General features: G+C 41.2%; 1 protein-coding gene across 2 annotated transcripts in view; it reads left to right on the plus strand.

Annotated features, from left to right (window-relative positions):
• The window catches only part of SPECC1L (sperm antigen with calponin homology and coiled-coil domains 1 like), a 55,924-nt gene that overhangs the window by 25,954 nt on the left and 8,334 nt on the right, over positions 1-21,636 (plus strand). For both annotated transcript variants that reach the window (XM_054082276.1, XM_054082277.1), the window contains exons 6-15: positions 981-1,054; positions 1,544-1,719; positions 3,459-3,622; positions 5,267-5,358; positions 7,031-7,121; positions 8,917-9,000; positions 9,674-9,830; positions 13,359-13,461; positions 20,541-20,657; positions 21,479-21,538. In XM_054082276.1, the coding sequence (XP_053938251.1) occupies positions 981-1,054; positions 1,544-1,719; positions 3,459-3,622; positions 5,267-5,358; positions 7,031-7,121; positions 8,917-9,000; positions 9,674-9,830; positions 13,359-13,461; positions 20,541-20,657; positions 21,479-21,538 (1,118 nt within the window). The remainder of the gene's footprint in view (positions 1-980; positions 1,055-1,543; positions 1,720-3,458; positions 3,623-5,266; positions 5,359-7,030; positions 7,122-8,916; positions 9,001-9,673; positions 9,831-13,358; positions 13,462-20,540; positions 20,658-21,478; positions 21,539-21,636) is intronic.

Raw genomic sequence — 21,636 nt, forward strand, 5'->3', positions numbered from 1 at the left:
TCTCAGACTGCTACTGGAGGCTCGGAGGCTCTGTAGGGCATATTGACTTGCTGGCACTGTTGAACCCTACCTGATTTTCAGTGAGGTTTTTTAGCATGTGTTTAAAAGCAAACAGGGTGGGGAGGGGGAGCGGTTTCTCTAACTTTGACCTGAAGCTGGCATCTCAGTGCAGGCTGCAGCTCAGCCAAGTTCTGTGCACAGAGACAAGGTAAAAGTCAGATGGCTTTGCTTAGATTTCACGGTAGCATGAGATTGGAGTGGCACACTCTGTAGGGCTTGTTTTCAAAGTCCAGAGATCCATTGGATGCATCCTAAAATGTGCAGTCTTGTAAGGAGGAGATACATACAGAAATATTTGACTAATTTTAGTGTTTCAACTTTTCCAAGCCTGAATGGTTCTCATGTTTTCAGGCTAGCCGAGGTTTATATCATTCTTGTAAAGAAATCAGCAGTGGTGTTAAAAGCCTGTGTGTTTGGGATGGTTGAGGCAAACCTCAGGAATTTTGTTCTGTTGAAGAAACCAGAAGGAACTGCATGACTGAAAAATTGAAATGTTCGTATGATCATAGTTGGAGCTCCTGAATGTACACATCAGCATAAATCAGCTAAAATCTGTTCTTAGTGTTTATTGCCTCTGATTTAAACACTTTGAAATGTTCACTGTTTCCCATTTAGTCTACTGTAGCCTCATTTTTATGGTTAAGAAAAACCCTTTGACAAAAGACTGGGAGTAATATAGAGGCTTGCTTGGAAAGACACTGATAGGCATTGGCAGAGCGTTGAGTAAACCTGATTTGCTGTTTTTTTTTGAGAAACAGGTAACATTTGGTGCTTCTTGTCCAGTTATCTCTGCTCATAAGATTGTTCTCTGGATGGCTTTGGTTATATAAGTGTTTTGCAAGTTGTTTCAGTTACTCTTTTTTAGGTAATTAGATCCCTGACTATGATCTCACAGATAATTTGACTTTCTTTCTTTCCAGATACAGTTAAAAAACTTCAGGACCAAAAGCATGACATGGAGAGAGAGATAAAGAATCTCCACCGGAGACTTCGGGTATGTTGAACCATACAAACCCAATGAACTGTAAACATGAAATGTCAGAAGAGCTGCATGTGAAATTGTGAAAAGATAATAGAATGAGATGTAATATCATTAAAATAATTATTTCTGAGAGATGGACTGCACATGAGAATATATTTACTAACCTACAGCCACCGAGGAATTAGCTTCTCAGAAATTCTGTGTCACCAGGATCTGGATCTTGGGAGAAAATGTCCCTGTCTCTCTGATGCATAACGTTTTTTTTTCCTCCCTCCACTTTGAACATTGTTTCTCTAGCAGAAATTCCTTACCTTGGAAGTCTGGTTGTTTACAGCAATACTGCTTCAGTTTAACCTGTAAGTTAGGTAGTGCCTAACAGCAGAGAGGACGGCCTTTGGCGTTATTTCCTGTAAAGGCATAGGGAAATTATGAGTAATAAGGATAACTTTACTTTTAACTTCAAAAATCTTGCTTTAGGTGTAAAGTGTTATGTCCTTCCAGGAGGAGTCAGCGGAATGGCGCCAGTTCCAGGCTGACCTACAGACTGCGGTGGTCATAGCAAATGACATCAAGTCTGAGGCCCAAGAGGAGATCGGAGACCTGAAACGCAGATTACATGAAGCTCAAGAGAAAAATGAGAAGCTCACTAAAGAGCTGGAGGAAATAAAGTCACGCAAGTATGCAAGAGACAACAGGGACGTTGTCTCTTTTGTAGGGGCATACAATTTTGAAACTCCAGAACTGTATCTATTACTGCGACTCTGAAAGTTCTTAAATCCTCTTGCTGTGAGGATCTGTGCTTCAACAAGCTGTTTTCAGGGTCGAAATAGGTAAACCTATAAGAACAATATTTATTTCTTTCTGCTGTATACTTAATCCATCCAAGAATATTCAGTTTGGTGCTTTTGCGAAACGAGCTGGGAGTGGAGGATTTTTCCTGTTTAACAGCTGGAGGTGATTTAACTTCCCTCCCTGTGAGAAACAAGAAATGCTGTCTTCTCCGTACCATGATTAATAGGTCTGCATAGCAGCCAGAGCTTTTGGTATGGTTAAAAAGACAGCTGGATTTTTACCTGAGAAGAAGCCTGTCTAATGCTGCGTATACTTTGTGCTGTTGTCTTTCTACTGATAATTGTTTCTGGAAATAGAGATGCTTTGTGTGTGTTTTCAATAAAAACAATTCAAGCTGATCTAGTGTGGCTTGAATTAGGTGCTACAGTTATTTAGAAACTAAGTTATGTGCCATTCAGTAGTGTTAAAGTCCCCAAATCCATAGAATAAGAATATCTTGGACAGCACCAGTTGAATTCTGACCTTGTCGACCCTCGGGATTGAACGTGTGTTTAGCTTACAGTTGCAGTAGTGATGTTTGTGATGGGTATATAAGAAACGGGGTTTTTTCCAGGTAGATGGGCATTTTATAGGATACGTGATATTTAACACAGCATCCAGAAGGATGTGAGATAACTCAGGCTGTGGAACTTGGGGGAAAATCTGATGGTAGGAAGAGCAGACCGGTTACACCAAAAATGGGAAATTGTCTGGATGAATGAGTGGTTGGTATAAGGCATCTTGTCAGTAATATGACCAAATGAAGGAACATGAATGATTCTTACTGACATGTCTCAGCCAGAATTGTGATTGTTTGGTTACTGCGTGCAGGTGAGCCTTGAGGGTACAGTTGCACTTTTGAAGGTAGAACTGGCTTCTTGATTTCGGCCAGTATATTTGTTATTATCCATATGCAACTGCTTTTGACATTTGATTCACTGCAGACAAAGGGCAAAGAGGTGACTGAATCAGATTCTTTAGAAGTGGTATAGCTACTGCATTAGATGGAAGAGGGTAGGAACATCTGTGACAGTGTCTTGAAGTGAAAATCAGTCAGTGTTTAATTGCACACTGTAGGAAATAGGTTGCTTTAAACAATGCTTGTCTTGAGTGACACTGAATACAATAACCACCATAAATATATACTGCCTGAAGGTGGACGCCAGAAATGTATTCTTACCTCCTTAGTACTCATTTACATTGTTTTCTCTTTAAGCACCTGGAGAAAAATTCTCCCCTCTGAGCTGATTACTTTTGTGTGTAATGGCAAAATACTTAGGGATGGAAAGAATGGAGCCCTGTGAACATGTGTGTTTTTGAGGCATGGGAGCAGAAACAGTCTTAAATCAAGTACTGATTTGATAAGTTTTCCCCTGGTGCTTAAGCTCTCTTATTAAGAACTTAGAGTGATAATTTAGGTTGATAATCTATTTCTAAATTGCAGTGGAAAGAAAAGTAGTTTACTGTAATGGCCAGTTTAGTCCATAGATTTCAATTTGGCATCAAATTTGTGTTGATTTTTTTTAGGACTTTGCATGTTAAAATGGTTTTTAAATGCCTTAAATGGGCTGCTTATTGATTTCAGGCAGGAAGAGGAACGTGGTCGAGTGTACAATTACATGAATGCAGTAGAGAGAGATTTGGCTGCACTGAGACAAGGAATGGGGCTGAGCCGCAGATCTTCCACCTCCTCAGAGCCAACTCCGACTGTAAAAACCCTCATCAAGTCGTTTGACAGTGCCTCCCAAGGTAATTGTGTAACAGATGTACCCAGTTATGGTTTTGCATGTGTCCACATGGACACTTCTGATGGCTCAGCTAAGCCAAAGGAAAGAGGTTTTATGGTACTGGCCTGACCTGCAAGTGATGAGTGAAACAAACTGACCTGAACTGGATTGCACAGACCATTCACTGCAGATAAATGCAAGCATCCTTTCTTTGTGTTGTCTTTGTTTTTTCTTCACTGTTGCATTGCCAGTGACTCATGTGCTTTGATTCAGTGTTCCCATGTATTAGAAATACATAAACACATTACACAAGGAATTGTAGCTGGAAGCACAGCTGATTTCAGCCTGATGATTAAACTGTGAACTTAAAGTGACAAATTAAGCATTCGTAAAGCAAGGGAGTAGCTAGAGCAGAGGGTTTGTTTTCTTCCAATAACTTACATTGTTATGGTCAGAGTGCTGATAGGAATAAAGCTCAGCCATTATCACCTGTTAAAAATATAGGAGATATTTTCTAAAATGAAAAGGCTCTCGCTGTTGAGACAAGATTTTACTGTAGTTCTCTGGAAACAGATGCTGCTGTCCTACTCTGTGTATGAGCAGAATAAGGCATCCTAGTAATTATCCTGAAATGAGAAACACTGGAGTTGCAGCTGTGATGGCATGTGAGACTGTACGGATTAAAATGTTTCTCTCGCCAGGTCATTTCACTTTAAACGTCATTTACAGTAACGTCACTGTAAGTCTCTGATGTGAAAGGCTTGGCTGGAAGCAGACTGTATTACCAGAGAGATTTCAAGCACTGCACTGTGCATGGCACATTGGTTTTGATAGCTTATAACCTAAAAATTTGTTAAGATACAGATGTATCTCCTTGTTATTTGACGATTCTGCGGAAGTGTTCCATTTCCACATTTATTCTCTTTATTCATAATATTTACAGATCTTTACCTTCCTAGTGTTAATTTTGAAGGGGGTTTTGATCTGTTATTGGTTAAAGGTGCTTTCTTGCCAGAGTTAGTTTGGTAAAATGATAAATCATCTCTCCTTTCTTTCTTCATCTTTTATTTCAGGCTTCTGTCTGCCTTCTTCCTCTGCATTCGTGTCTAATCATGCTGTTAAATACTGAGGTGACTGATTCACCAACTCAGCGTTTGTGTGTTTTCATACATTTCTAAACACGTTATTTGTTTAATCCTGAAATTTCAGGGACTGTCATATAACACGTAATACCCGTGGGCTTCGACTGTGAATGTGAGAGGAGAAGGAGGCGATCTGTGTTCTCCCTGATTTTGCTGGCAGGCCCAGGAGCCTGCTACCATCTCTGTAATTCTCTGGAGATCAGAGCGCTGGCGGTACCATCATTGACATCTGCCAGGGTGATGGTATCCTGCTTCTTGGCCTTGTCCACCCCCAGTAAACTTAGTTTTTTTACCATAGCTGATATATTCAAGACAGACAATGACTGTAATTACGGAGGAGTAAATGTGTAGGCATACTTCAAGATGATTTTGCAGTCAGTTACTAATTGATATTCTGAAAGATGTGATCTGGTAAAATGTGTGATGTCAAGTACGAGGCGAGAACTCGCTATAACAACCAGTCTCCTGTTTCACTGCCAGAACGCACAGTGCTCATGGTGCCTTCCTTTCTGTGTTTCCACTAGTTCCAAGCCCTGCTGCTGCCACAATTCCTCGCACTCCCCTGAGCCCGAGCCCCATGAAAACTCCCCCAGCTGCTGCTGTGTCCCCTATGCAGGTAGGTGGTTTGGGACTTCACTCAGTCCTTCTTTGTGAAGAGGAGCATATGAAAGTGCAGGTGGTAATACACAGAGTGGGCTGACTTCGTGGGGGCATAATGATAAAATGTTGCTTCAAGTAAGTAATTACTGAAGTATTCAGTCTAACAAAAGAGCCTTTCACACAGAACAGTGTTGTAAATACAAGATTTGGCATCATTTGGAAGTTCGTGTTAAATATTCCCAACCCTTACTGTTCCTGTACTACTGAGAAGCATGGGAGGAAAGCTTTATCACATTAGTTAGTGTTGCTGTTTGTCAGTTCTCACTGTGTGCCTGGCATGGGAGCAGCAGCAAACCCCTGCAGGCAGTGGCCTGAGATCTGGGCAGAATCTGTTCGCTATCTTCAGTATCAATGTATCCCATGTTGCATGGGCTTGTGATATCAGACCCAAGCAGAGAGGAATGAAATCATTGTGAGTTGCTGTCTTTGTTCACTTTGTACTGACTGAGAGCTTGGCCACTTAGCAATGGTGCTGAATATTCTGTCCTATCCCCTCTGAAGCTTTGTCCATTTGTTCGGCTGCTGCAGGAGCCTGAGTATGCTGAGGTTGCATCATCAGCATTCAAATGCTCAGCGTTATAGATCCCTGCTGGGTTTGTTATCTCACTCGCTGCATGAGGTGAGACTTTGGCAAAAGCCTGCAAGTCTTAAGGGCCAGGCAGATGGGACCGGATTCGCAAAGAAAAATGAAAGAGCGCACTATACTTTTAATCCTTTCCTGTCAGTAATTCTCCTGTTGCCTTCAAGATGTTACTCACCAGAAGCACCAAAACTTGATGTTTACTGTAGGTCAGCATAATGTTGTGATAATAAATCCCTTCCATGTGAACTGCAGAATCTGAATGAATTTTGGCTTTCAGTGCTGCAGGAACACTGCCTGGAACAGACTGATTGTTCTCCTGTGCTCAGACTAGTGCAGCTTTTATTGGTGTAAGAGTGAATTTCATAAAACAAATAGCTAGCCTTAAAGCAAAGAAAACGGGTTAGTTTTTCTGATAATTTCTGCTGTTTCCTGGGGCTCAGTCACTCTTGATAGCAGTTTTCTAAAGGAGTTAAATAAGACAAGTTCTTTGACAGCTGCTTTGTTGCTATTGCTCTCCCTATGTATTTGTTTGTTTCTGTGCTCCTGTGGGAAGGAGCATCTTTTTTGCATATACACAGGACTTTTGATATAGGAAGTGATGATGTTGTCCATGCTCTATTTTGGACTTAGGTGGTTAGCAGTTTTTTTCTGCGTTCGGTTTCTAGTCCCAAAGTGTAACTCCAGTTTGACTCTTTCAGTGATAGGCAGGTAGCCTGGTAATCCTGCCTGTGCTGCAGGATGTTGCAAGGTGCATACTGATACCTTATCTAATGACACGTATGGATTTGATTGTGTTGCCTGAATGATTTGGCATGAGAACTGTCTGACCTTTATTATCTTATGAAGAAAAGGGTCACTCAGTCTTCTCACCTCATCATAGACCAACTGGAGAGCTGAAAGAGTTTTCAGAGTAAATGCATTACTGAGCTGATTGTATTTTATATCAGTAATAATGTCATATCTGAGTTTCTAAAACTGATTCTGCAATTCCACATGTGTATTTTACCTTCAGATTGTGTTTGACATGAGCCTCTTTCCATTTCAGAGGCATTCTATAAGTGGACCAATCTCTGCTTCAAAACCCCTTGCTACGCTGACGGACAAAAGACCAAGCTATGCGGAAATCCCAGTTCAAGGTATTGGTTCAAGGTCATTTCAGCTTGATTTGTAGCAATGCTATTAAATTTTTGTATTTTATATAATTTGGTATCCAAAGTATTATCACATTATACACCATCTATTATCATAATGTTTACATAGAATCATAGAATATTTTGAGTTCAAGTTTTCATTCCTTCTGTAATAAAACACGTGGTGACATATCATAAAGATGCCTTTTTTGAATTTGCAACAAAGCCATGACTGCACCCTCATAATTTAGCGTAATTCTGGCAGGTTTTAGTGTGTGCATAAACTGATACCACTTGCGAAATCAGGACAAGGTGGTGTCAGGGACATAGCTTGGAGCTGCCAGATACTGAAAATGGAGGTGTCTGGGGCCAAGTTACGTTGTGTGGTTGGGTCCCCCCACAATGAACAAGGATGGTGGCTGGCAGTGCATTGCATGTGAGTGACAGACTACAGACTTAAGGGGTGAATCTCCGGGAGCCAGATGAGAAAATGGAATGGAATTGAGTGTTGATTTATCTGTTTCCCACTATTTCCCTGTGGAGTGCACTTTGTTTTGTCTCTCAAACGCTGCTTACAATGTGCTTTTCCTGTGGGAATGAATGGCCATAGTGTGCTGGGCACAGCGCTCTGATTTATGCCGGCTTTAGGGGGGGCTGTAGATGTTTCTCAAGATAATGCCCTTATGACTCCAGGCTGAATATTTCCTCTCCTTTTGCTGTTCCTGAGGTCTGATGCTTTCTAAAGAGCTGGGGCTTTTCTTTGTAGTCCATGTGTGCCAGATTTCCTTCTTGCTTTTGTTGAGTGCACATCGAGGTTATTTGTACAGTGCAGCTGGGAGTGTTAATTTTAGAAACTTTGATATTTTTAGGAATATTGAAATGCTTTTCCAAGAAGATAGTTGAGGGTTCTTTAATTGTTGCAGAGGTAAGCTTGAACACAAAGGGAGCAGTGGGCTTTCTGTAGTTTCTCTGGTTTCATTATGGCCAGCTCTGCAGGAGCAGGCCTGCATTCCAGCAGTGGATGTGCCAGACAGAATCCCATTCACACCCCGTGTATTTTTAAACTGTCTCTGTAGCAATGTATATTTCTAATGTCACATTTTCAGCTAATGAGTGGGGGTTCACTTTAATCCTCATTCTTCACTTTCAGCCCTCTAAGTGTCTCTGCCTAGGGGTATGTAAACCTTTTGCTTACTGTCTGAAGGTTTTGTTTGAAGGAAGATATCAATAATAGGAAATAATTTTGATTTCATGCTGCAGAAAACGAGTTTTGGTGTAGTTTAATTTTACTCATTGAGAGTAGGCAGAACTAATATTTCCCTACACCAAGTGAAGGCACCTTTTAGACTCTGCTGCGTGGGGGCAGGAAAAGAGCTCATGGTTTTATTTAAAAAGTATAAAACCCAACCCAACAAACTAAAGGGAAAAAATTGCATGAGGGACCAAACAATCTGCTTTACCAATCTACATCATGAATGGCACATTGAATGTTTTTACCGTGTGCTGGGTGGGGATTCCTTGCTTAGCCTATGGTTTAACAAGTCATTTCTATAGACCAGGCCATGTGGATTAGTAAGAGGCCTTAGGGCAAAAGGGTTAAGAAGGTCATGATGTAGTCATAGTGATGTCTGTTGGTAATGAGCAACTTTAAGCCTTCTCTTTCACATGGATAAATTGGTTGCTGTCACTAAGGCAGCCAGACTCAGGCACTGGTAGGCAACATTCATGACTCATACTTAGATGTCTTTTATTTAGCTGGAATCTTCATTAATGATCTTCTCTCTTCTTTCTTTTTGACCAGAACATTTGCTGAGAACATCTTCTACCAGCAGGCCAGCATCTTTGCCAAGAGTACCCACTATGGAAAGTGCCAAGTCTATTTCTGGTAATATCCTTCTTCTATCAGTAATGTCAGGAGCTCTCATTGCAACTCTGTACCTACAGATACACTTTACTTTTTCAAGAGGAAACCTTTGGACTTCAGACCATCAAGCTCTTGTCAAAAAAACCCTCTATTTGGATATTTGGAAGAGCTTATTTTTCCTTGCTCAAGTTTTCTGTTGAATTATTTGAGGAAAGGGACTAAAGCTCAGTGTTAAAATACGATTACATTGTATTGCACAAAGTAGAGCTGGAGAGATTTTTTTAACTGATTGTCTCCTTATTGTTGAATATATGACTTGCACTAGCACACCAGTTGAGCATGAACTGCATGTGACAGTTGACTTCTATGTCATCTTTCCTCGTATTACACATAATTTTGGCGTGTGAGAAACTGTTCCCAGCTGCTCCATTTTACTGCTTGCATATAGGCAAGCATGAGGCAGAGAAGCATATTTTTGTTCTCTAATTAAGCAATTCCCTTTTTGTTTGTAGAAATAATGGCTTTCAATGGTTTAAAATAGGAGGATTGTACTCGTTAGGTCACAAATGCATCATTATACATCATTGAATGTGTATAAATGTTTTCACATATTTCCTAGCAAAACTTCTACCAGTTCTGGTAGAAAGGTTTTGTGGTTTTCATGTGATAAATGTGTGGGTATTTTCCCACTTAGTCTCTCGAAGAAGTAGTGAAGAAATCAAACGGGATATAAGTGCCCCTGATGGAGCATCTCCAGCATCTCTCATGGCAATGGGTACCACCTCACCACAGCTGTCGCTCTCTTCTTCTCCTACCGCTTCTGTCACCCCCACAACCAGAAGTCGAATAAGGTAAAAACCCTTGTTTGTGGTGCACTGAAATGTGTCCATTCCATAGGGATCTGTCAGCATCTACTTAGGATGTAATACTGGCACCAAGCCTGCAGACCCTACTGCCACTCATACAGTAATGACAACAATCTTGAGTTTCAGAAAGTGTTTTATGCAGCTCAGTGTCTGTTTTAAAAGTTAGACCAGTTAGACCATAGGCTTTTTAGAGCTTATGAGGTTAATAGCAAAACTTTATGGTCCACTAGAAAACCAAGCTAACTCATAATAATAGCAAATAGCAGCGTCATATCAGTTCAAAATACCATGAAGCCAAACTCGAGAAATGAGCTTACAGCATGTTGAACAAATATTTTAGAGTGACTTGGACCCAGGCAGACCACATCAGAAACCTTAACTTTTGTAATCACAGCTGAAGACAAAAAGCAGCATGGCTAGGTCTTAATTCCATGACTAGGTCTCAATTCCAGACACTGCCAAGTCTTCCAAACAGCCATGAGTGAGCGGGCCCAGGCTGTTTGTCCCACAGCGGAAATCATAACACGAGTCTGAGTAAGAAATGTCCAGGCACCCCCCCTTTTGTTAGTGAGATAAAAAGATAAGCCTTGTGATAAATTTAGAACCTTCCCTATCTGTCATGTTATCAGTCAAAGGACTTCAAAGTGTTTCAGCCTCCTTTTGTGCCAGTGAAGTCTGCGCTGAGCCCTGCTGCGTAGGCTGGGGAACAAGCAGACAAAGGTTAAATGACTTTCTCAAGACCATTTCACGCAGAGCTTCCTGGCAAAGCTTTTGTACAGCAGAAATATTAAACCTTTAATATTCTGAGGTGCTTGCGGTATTGCAGTACCTTGTCAGACTGTGAAGTTATTCACAGCTGTGGGTGCTATTGAAACCAGCCAAGGCGTGTCTTGGTGCTGCTCGCCTTCTGCTGAACAGGAATCAAATGGAGTTTGGATCTGTTGGTGCTTTACCAGCAGCAGTAGAGGGTGTATTAGCACCAAAATTTAGACCGAGTACATCCAGAAGTGAAAAATTAAAAGACTGGAACATCTATATATGGATTTTGAACTGGTCAGGTATAAAATTGCATTGGCGGCAGCCTGCAGACTGTCGCAAATGGCACGGCATTTCAGGGTAGAATGATGCAGGTATAATTATGGTATCATTGCTGTGCCGCCCAACCATCGACTGTGGTGCTGAGCATTACAACAAGACTCAGCAGTGGGTGTTTGGTGATGAGCACGCTCATTGGAACCGTCCTTAGAATGTCACTGCTGGACTTCAGTTTATGTGATCCGGTTTCTCTTTTTTCCCCCTACCTTTTCCTGAATGTTGTTGTAAAGTAAACAGTTATTGCTGTAGTTCACTAAAACAAATGCTTGCAGTTTACTGTTCCCTGCGCTAGCTGAGACTTCGTTGACTCTGATTTGGAATACAGTTGACCTCATATACTAACTCCTAAGATTTATGTGTCAAACCATTTCTCGTTGTCTCCATGCAACTTAGGCTAATTTATTTTCTTCAGCAGTGTTTCCATAGCTGTAAGAACCTGACATAAACCATGTGCTCTTACAGGAATTTGAGAACAGGCTGTACAGCTCCCTCATGGCTAAACAGTGTGTTTAGCGTAAAGAGAGGGAGGTTTTAATTTGCATTCTCCTGTAGTATCCCAAATCTCTGTCTTGAAGATCTTCTGTTGCGTAATCTTCATTGTAGACTGGCAGTGCAATTCCATTGTGAGTTGTTTCACTCACGGCTGGAAAAAATACCCCAGTTTAGGTTGTTGCAATAGGTACTGGTTTAAGAACTGAGATACAGAATTTATTGAAGCCCCATCCAGGCTGTGTGGTACGTATGAAGTTTAGATACAGTAATGTATGCAGATAATTTATTTCAGATCTAAAATAGCATAATTAGCAACTTCCTTGTTGTGTTAAGTCTCTCTGAGATCCGCAGTTAGTTTTGGAGGCTCATACCGCTGTTTCCCATGCTGAGAGGCACTCCATGTTACCTGCTCGCTGTTAGCTGTGTATGTATTTTGATGGATGTTCCAAATGCCACCACTGATCTCTCTTTCTAAGCAACTTTGAGATCTTGCCAGCTGTATCTCAGTGAAGCCTAGCCAAGCAAACTGCAGGAGGTGTACTTCAAACTGGTGCCTTCAGACCTTCCGTTGTATGTCGGCACATGTTCTCTTCTTTTGTGTGCTGAGTTGCAGGTGCTGACTTGTGGAACAGTCTCTGGTGTTCTGTTAGAGCACACATGCGCGAAGACCTCCGTGTTCCCTGATGCTTTCCTTTTCCCTAGCAGGACCTGGAGAACTGCTACCTGTAAATCTGCAGCAGAGAATCCCCTGAAAATACTACAGTTTTCTGCCCTTCACCCCTCTTTCCAGTCGTCGGATGCATTGTAAAGAACAAAGAGTGAATGTGTACAATCTATGTGTCTTTTGGGAAATATCCAAAAGGAGTGACTTAGGGTATTGTCTTTGGAAGTTGTGAGAATCTTGCTTCCATCTTCATAGAAGTCTTTATAAATGGCAGATAAGGAAATCTTTGCAGAATGGGTTCACTAGAGGCTGCCTTACTTTAATATTCCACCTGGAAGTTATTAAAAATAAGAGTAACTGCTGGCACACTTTATGTCTGGGAACTGAGCTCCATAGAGGTGTAACACCTGGTCTTTTTATCAGACACTGGTCACTCAAGTATCTTTAGTGGCCTACTTTCAGTATTTCTACAAGAGTATAAACCTCTTGAATACCCATATTTGGTTAAAACCAAAGCATTCCTTTCTGAAGCCTGGTGAAGAGATGTCTGTAACATAAGCCTCCTGTGAAAAACCAGCCAACCTGGATACAAGTGTTCTTTTCTTGCCAATCTTTCCTTAAAGAAAAAATTACTTAGGATGGCTTGACAGACTGACAGAGTAGTTGTCAGTCAGAAAATTGATGTCAGGAAATTGATGGCTTTAATTGGTAATGGAACAGTCTTATTTCAAAAAAAGTGATTTGTTATTGTGCCAGCGTATCAAATGGCAAATTTCTCCCCCTTGCTTTGGGGAACTCTGGATCTCAGACCAATGTTCTGTTGTAGCAGCATGCTGCTAATATGCAAACGTGCTGTTTCAAGGTGACATTAGTAATCAGCCATGAAATGCAAAAGAGATAGCATCAGTTTATTCTCTTTCTAAATACATAATAAAGTCACTTGAGTTAGCTTAATGGGTCGCGCTGCAGCTTACCATGTTGTGAGGTAATTTTCTGATCTCTTAGAAAAAAAATCATTGAGGTTAAAAGACCTAGGGAAAATAAATTAATTTAAAGGCAAAAGAAGGATTTGCTAGTGAAAGAATTACTCCAAAATGACTCTTAAGCCTGGGCAGGTATTTCCATGGGCTCTGTGTTCTAGCCGGTAGAACACTAGCCGGTAGCCCCACTACTTTAACTGTGACAATAATTTTTCCTTTTCTGAAACTTTTATGTATTTCTGACATTATAGGCTCTAAGTTGTACTTCTGCCTTGTTCCTAGGGAGGAGAGGAAAGATCCCTTGTCTGCCCTGGCAAGAGAGTATGGAGGATCCAAGAGAAATGCCTTGCTGAAGTGGTGCCAGAAAAAAACTGAAGGATATCAGGTAACTGTGGAGCTGTTGAACACGGCATGCTTCTGGCTGGAGCAGACTGTGCCACTGGCACAAAGCAGGCTGCTCCACAGCTCACTGCATAGATGGCAGCAGTGCTGGTATGTACTGTACTCTCCTCAGAACATGTGCTGGGAGTGCCGGCCAGGCGAACACCAACAGCTCTGCAGTTGCTTTGCTCTGCATCCGTAACGGCTTCTCTCTTAAGGGGGAGCTGACCTCTTGTTGAGGCGCACTGAAACAGCCATTTACAGATCGCACTTCTGAAACTGGAACTGAAGATTCAGCAGCTTAAGGTTGAAAGGAATGTTTCCCCAGTGCAGTCAGAGTACCATTTCTCAGATTACAGAGATATTTTTATGACAGGTAATTTTTGTAAGGTTTTTGGATCATTCAGTGTGCTTCCGTTTAGCCTCTGTTGAGGGACAGTTTGTTTTTGAAGGTTGCATTGTCTTACATTTTTAACTTGGCTTTCTGCTGGCAGTTTTTTCAGTTAGTCCCAATGTTATCAAAAGCCAAAGAGCTAACAAGAGAACTATCCAGAGTTCTCCTGATTACATTCTTTTCTTAGAAGAATAGTGGCTTCAGCAAACGACCCCAGGATGTCAGTAGTCTGGCCATGAGGTATTTGTTTGGTCAACTTGTATTGAAAGCATTTGGAGTTCCCAACACAATCCTCAGTTTAAGAACTTTACTCTTGCCATGACTTGAGACTCACAATGCGGGAGGAAGTTGAGAGCCACATAACAGGATGGTCGCCCATCCATAGGAAAAGTCGTCTTTCTGTACAATGGACAGGCTTGGGATGAAGCCCTCCCCCCGCTTCCTGTGCATGCTGGGCACTGAACTGTGCTGTTTGAGGATACACTGCTGTGTGGAAGGAGCCTTTCTCCTTCCCCACGTGATAAAAAGACAGGATGTTACATTTCTTTATAAATCCTTTAAAACTGAATGCAAAAATACTTTCCCATATCGTCTTGAAATGAAAGACAAATTTGTTAGCTTCCATATCTGTTTAGGAAAAGTGGTATATAGTCTGTCAAGCTTTTAATTTGACAGTTGTGTGCACATGTGAGAGTGTGCTTTTGTTTATCTAGATGGCTGCTTCGAATTAGCTGAGCTTTACGAACACTAGTGGGAGAATTGGTTTTGAGACTTGCAGTAGTTGCTTCAACAACTGTAATGTGGTTCTCTGCATGTGGTGCTGCTGGGAAACTGTAGGACAGAGCATCTATAGAACCGGTGCATGCCTTCTTTTGGGAGAGCAGGGTAATATCAGGAGGTTATGTTAAGATATTCTTCTCTAAACTTTTGCTCTATGCACACTTACTTTTCTTTTCTATGTGTTACTGAATTTGGTTAGTCTCAGCACCCTCTGGAATTCAGTTCTGGTTGAACACAGTGTTAGTGGTATTCTCAGAGTGGTGATCTGCAGAGGTCACAGGGAGCTACCAGCAGGCAGGTGCTGCATTAATGTCCATCCAGAGCCTGTTCCATCTGGACAGCATTGCACTGAGAGTTACTGCATTTAATTACACTCAGGGCTGAGCAGATCCCTGAAAGAGGAGAGCTGCTCTCTCAAGAGAAGGGTGGGGTTTATGCAATTAGATAATGGAGGAGCCAATCACCTTTCGTTTTCAGATGAACAGGCACAAAACGCTTGCAATTTGCTCACGTGTTGGCTCTGTACGGGATCTGCCGTAGTGATTCAGAGTACAGTGCCAAGTGCTACACTTTCCAGGGGGAAGAGAATCCTCCTGGCTCCTCTAAAATATGTGCAGTGTCATAAAACTGCCATAAATTCCAGATATCTTCAAAGCACAAAGTAATCCTTTCCAGCTGTTGTGGAGCTTTTACCCCAGCTGGAATACAGCTATTTTCATTTTAAGTAGACAGCTGATAGAAGTCCAAAAAAAGGATATGAGCATGCATGTTTCATGCTAAGAAGGGACCAATAAACAGGATACACACATCCTTACCCGCTCTTATCTACAGCAATAGTTCCATTTATTTTGCATTTTTGTCAGCATTCAGACAGATAAGTCACTTCCAGAGTCTGACACCAAGAAAACAGCTGTCACGAAAGAGCAGCGAGAATAGACTAAACTCTTTTCAAGCTTTCTTTTAGTTTTTACGCTTTCTGATTACAGACACACTGGAAGGGCTCCTTCCACAGATACCTGTGGTATCTGTCCTCTAATTCATGCAGTGTGGCTTTTTCCTGGAAAGACCTCCTGATATTTACCTCTTACACAGATCAAAGCTTCATGTCTTACATTTCTAGTCAAACAATAAGTGTAGAATAACAAGGCTAGAGGGAAAAGATGCTGTGGGTTGCCTTTTTTTGAAGCTGTTCTTCTAGACACCTGTCTTCATCGGCACTAAGTTAGAGCATGTTGTACTCAAAGCATTACATTGCTTTCTTAAAACGCTCAAGAAGAGGGTAGGCCTGGGTGCTTGGGTAAGGCGGTGCTCGAATAACCATCCCGGGGAGCGTGTGCTCGCCTCAGTGCTGTCAGGTTGATTCATCACAGTAGTCAGGCTGCCAAAACACTTTGCTCCTTGGTTTCAGCTGCGATGCTCTAGCCAAAAAATATTCAGTTAAGGAAGGACTTGCTTCCTTTTTCTGTTTGGATTGGATTCTGATACAAGAGATATGTCAACTCTTACAACATTAATTACAACAATTACAACAAAATTTAGAATAAATTATGAAGCTGTTGGTGCTTCAGATGTTGATGTCTGAAGCTGTTATTGGGCTTTTTTGAGAATGACTGCTCCTTTTATTATTCTTTTTTGTGCCGAAACTGAAGGTCTTTGGTATGGAAAGAAACATTAACAGTCAACATTGAAGGGTTTTGATGGCTTATATTTGCCATTTACTGCCTTTTAGAAGCTGGGAGTGAAGAGGCAGTTGTTTGGTCTGCTGTCAAGTCTGTTCCAGACGTACTTTTGCGTTCTTGCCTACTGCCAAAAGTATCAATAGCCTCAGCTTTGATCCAGGGATTGAGAATCAGTGAATACTGGTTCAGTGGGGAGTGGATAGCAGTTATTTTGTAGGTTACCTTTTTAATTTTTTACTCTTTTTGTGTCTCTGTGTATCTTTAAAGGCTTTTAAAAGCTTTTTAATAGTAATTTTCAGCCACGGGAAGCAGCCTGCCAAGGTCTCTACGCTTAAACCTCAAATCTTGTTTTAATAGTTTAATATATTATAGTGCAGAATCATATTAATGCTTTTGCTTTCTCAGCCCACTTATTTCATTAATTAATACGACAGAGACTGAGACACGTTTTTATTTTCTCCATGTCCTAACTCGTTTGTGAGCCTAACTGAGTTAGGATGTGGGAGGCTCTCCTCACTGTGCAGAGCAGGGAATGGAGGAACAGCTGCCTCGCAGTGTGTTCCTCTGCTCCAGTGGCAATGTCTGTTACTCAGGGGAACTGAGGGCAGCTGTGGATGTGTCTGCTGCGCAGAGTTAAAATAACTTTGTTCTTAGCTTGTAAGTTAAAAAACATGGCTTCTGTAGCTGGTCCTTCTTTAGCTGTGGAGTTTTCAAGGCAGGAGGAAGTTGAATCACCAGGTTACAGTAGTTAATATCTGTTTCTTGCTACTTTAAGAAAGGTATTTTTCACTGATTTTATAGGCGGCCCTCAATTAATTCAGGATTATTGCTTATGGATTGTTTTGTTCCTATTACATTTCGGCCTAGTTTCAGGAAGACTTACCCTTTTTTCCTATATGAGCACAGGAGAATGTTCATTTTGTCATGACTGCTCCTACTCTGTACTTTGCAGTTTAATAGGAGCTTGAGTCATGCTTGAAATGGACTTTGGTTGTGGATCCATCAGGGTGTTCCCCTACCACTTTTTTGTTCCTCTTTGTTGTGGCTGTAGAACGCACTCTAGAATTCAGTCTGTTTGGCTGTGTGAAATGTTACATTCTTATGCTCTGACTCAGGGAAATTCTTACCAATTTTTAACTAGACTTTTATTCCTAGTTGGAAAGTGTCTTCCACAGATCTTATTATCACAACAGCCTCTTGCTTAACACCTTTTGTTAGAAAATACCTCCCAAATACGCAGGGTGCCTTCGGTCCCATCCGAAGTATTGAATGTTAACAGGCAATAACTGATCAAACTCTTTCCAGTTCACCAATGTCTAGAAAGGCTTATCCCTCATTTGACAGTTTATCTTCAAGTATGCACTTCAAGTGCTTTAATGCTTTGTGGTCTGAAATGGCTTGAAGAACAATTCGAGGTTAGATTCCAGTAGAATTCTCTTAGTAGAACCAATTACTTAATAAAAGCAGTGACAAACAAGAAATTATGTCAGAGATTTTAGGCTGATGCTCTATTTACCGTCAGATCTCTGAGAAATAGGAGCTTAATGCAAGACTGATTTCATTACCCTGACCAAGCTTTTTCAGAAAACCACAAGTAGTTAAAAGCATTTGGGAAATAAAATTGTGTTGTGTTTCAATGTGCCAGTTATGTGCTCAAAGCCATATATAAAAGATTAAATTTTCATTTTCAGTGACAATCTGTCCAGTTTCTAGATTTGTTTTTTAGTGTCTGACCAATATTCTACTTTTTTCAGCTGAGAGGTAATAATAATTCATAATGCTTAGAGCAATTGGAAACAGAAACCCGTCCCTTTTAATTGTTTCCTTCCATTGTATTTAATTCAGCTTCTCTGGATATATTAAGATTCTTGGATGATGGGTTTGTTTTCTGCTTGTTGGCTTAATAAAAGCTGGACCCTACAGGAAGATTTAGAAAAACAGGGTATTCCAAGATCTTTGAAAACCAACCAGACTTGTAGGTGAATGTTAAGTGGCCCTTTTCCCCCAATGTTTGTAGTCAGAATTCAGCATTCTATTAATGTTACTAATATTTAAAGTGAAATTTTTAGTATAATGTTTCAGGGAACATGATTCTCTCTTGGTTTAGTTTCATGTACCACTCTCAGCACAACTTCATCCTGTTTTTCTTGCTTGCATGTAGTGAGGGAAAACATGAAACCATGATAAATGTCTCTCAGTTTTGGAGGTGAGCGCTCCTCCTGGGTTTTAGGTCGTTGAAGAGTCCTGCCATCAGCCCTGGTTACTCTGTGGGTCTGTTTGCTGGGTCACCCAGAGTAGTTTGATGCCTTACAATTGCTTTCTTCGCACACTGAGCACAAACCTTCCTCCTTCACCCACAGGGCCAGACCATATGTGCAGGTTGTGATGGTCTCATACACATCACTGCAGCACCCTGTGCTCTCATTTTAACAGAGGCACGCTTACCTGCTGGTGTCCATCCTGACTGTTGCAGAGAGTGCTATTCCAGCTCATTGCTTTGCCAGGGTTGCATTGTTTGCTTCTCCTTTCTCCATGCTCTCTCATTGCCAATATAAGCTATTGTTCTCACTCGGAAGTCTGTGTACCCTTCATTCGTCTCTCAGTACTGAGAGCTCCTCTTTGCTTCAGTGATGCTAATGTTTGGGCTCAAACTCTCACATTTTCAAATAAATATTGCTGTGGTTCCTTGGAAATGTGTGGAGCAGCCTGGCAGGGAAGACAGATGTAAGCTCTGTGAGAAACGGGACCATCAAACCCTCTTTCGTCTGTGCAGTGACTGGTGGCTGCTTTAGTGACTGCTGAGGGGTAAACAGAGTGTGTGGTTCAGCAGTACTGATTCGACAGGTACTCAGTGAAGCTGTATCCACATTATGTCACTAGGCGGGAAACTGGTGTGTTAGAAGCTGTTAATCAAATCCAGAAACACTTCAGTGTTCCTCCTTCCTGTAATGAGGAATGTTATAGCCATCATTGTAGTCCTGAGGCTTAAACATTGGCTAATGCACTTCACTGGGTGTAAGTAGCACAATTGATTTGGTTTTAACAGTTCAGGTCAATGCACATGTGTGTATCTGAGCAGATCCATGTTTAACTTCACTGTGACAATGCCAGCACACGTCTTTGGCCTCCCCTTCCAACATCACTTGGCCGTCCTGAGGAAGGAGGGAGAACGCTTCAGCTAAGGGGTGAAAACCAGGGCCAAGTTGTTCTCCCTCAGTAGTTTGTGTAGTAGAAACCGGATCATTTGCATTTGGTTTCTAGAACTAGCTCGCCACAGGTGGCTGTGACCAGCAGCAGCCCCTCTCCTTACCTTTATCCCTGTTATGGGTACAGGTGTGATCCAAGGCATCCCTGGTTACAGGGGAGGGCAAAGGACTTCTCAAAAAGTGACTTTGTAAGCAGACACAAGAGGGAATGTATTTGCTTTAACAATCTGATACGTTTATCCTTTTTTCCCTTAAAGCCTTGAACTGTATGTTGTTTGTTTGCCTAATTTAAGTAACACTGAAGAAGTTTTAACCAGGCATTAATTTAAATCCAATTTCCTGTCTCTCTTAAGGAGAAGGGAGGGAGAGCTTAGTTATTATTTTTCTTTTGCTTTTACATTTTCCCACCCCTGTGGCTTGAGGAAGCTGTGAAGAGCATGTTCCCACAGCCAGGGGGGCTCTAACAATGACATTTCCGTTTGCCAGCAGGCAGCAGGCTAGCCGGTGAGGCTCGGACCACTGCCGTGGGCATTGTGAGCCCAAGCACGTACACCGACGGCTCTGGAGCCTGAACCTGCAGTGGGGGACTTTGTATAGAAAGTGCTGGAGCTGAGCAGGAAATGGAGATTTCCCTCACATTCTTCTAGAAATTGTCCTCGGTTTTGGTTTTTTCCTCTGTTGGAGGGGGTTGCAGTTGTTTTCTAGTCGTAATCCAAATAATTGCTTTGATGAGAAATACAACCTCCTTCGTTCCCAGCCTGCGTGATGCAGGAACGCTGGTTCTGGGTGGATTTTCCTGCATTAAGAATGGAGTTTTGTAGTGTCTTGTTGAAGACAGGCCATGGCTAGTAAATGTGACTTGTGTGCTGTTCTCCTGTGGCTCTGAGACTGGAGGGCATAGCTCCTGCTGCTGACAGCTTTAGAAACTAGGGAGGGGAGCTGGTTAGCTGCTTAAGTACTCTTAGTAGAACTAAGACTTGTTAGATTCTGATTTTAATGTTATTTATATTTTTTTCCCTTCCAGAATATCGACATAACAAACTTCAGCAGTAGCTGGAATGATGGCTTGGCTTTCTGCGCAGTCCTCCACACCTACCTCCCAGCCCATATTCCCTATCAAGAGCTAAACAGCCAGGACAAGGTACAGCATTAACTAACAATCCCATTCCCGGGACTGCAAGACTATGTAATTAATATGGGTTAATAAAGAAGAATGAACAAATTTGAGTTCTAAAAGAACCAATATTACTAAGGAATCATAAATGAAACACTTGCAACTACCTTGCTGCTATTCTTATTGTAACATTTTACTATTATGAGATCGTTGGGTTAAAGAGCACTTTGGAATAGGTGTAAGAAAATTAAAAAACAGGTCATAAATCTAAGTCTGAGGCTTTTAACCCAACCAGCTAGGAAGTATTTTCATTTTGCATTTTGTAAGCAAGGAGCATTTAAGCTTAAAGGGTTTAAATCTGTTGAATTTGTATCTTGATGCATTTAGTTCATCCTTTTCAGTATCACAAGGATATTGTTCCATACCGCTCTCTTTGCTGCGTGTACTCCAGTGCACGGTGGTTCATACTGCCTGGTATTGTCTGGAGGTGTGTTATTAATGGTAGTTCCAAAAAATATAAGAATATTTTCTTGACCCATAGGGGAAATTTTTTTGTTTGTTTTTTAAAGAATTAGTAGTTTATTCTTTAGGATTTTATAACCCATTCTTCACTGCCAATGATTTTTCATCATTATCTTATGAAAGAGGAATTAATTTAAAATTTCTGTACATTTTTGGATTATATTAGGACATGTGCATTCCTATGCCTCTTTTGAAATTACTGTGGTTCAAATTATCAACTCCATTTGAAGTAGCAGCGTTACTGTAAACATTTTTAACACTACTTTGTGATGTCTGAAGTAGTGTTTCCTTCCTTGGATTCTAACACATTTTTATGTCTCATGCAGAGAAGAAATTTCACTTTGGCTTTTCAGGCAGCCGAAAGCGTTGGCATCAAATCTACTCTGGTGAGTTTTAAATGCGTACTGAAGGAATTATGTCCCATTTGTAAAAATGAAATCATTCTGTTTTGTACTTTTGAAAGATCTTCTTGCTTTGTACGTAA

Source organism: Cuculus canorus, chromosome 17 (assembly GCF_017976375.1).
Source record: "Cuculus canorus isolate bCucCan1 chromosome 17, bCucCan1.pri, whole genome shotgun sequence".
NCBI lineage: Eukaryota > Metazoa > Chordata > Aves > Cuculiformes > Cuculidae > Cuculus > Cuculus canorus.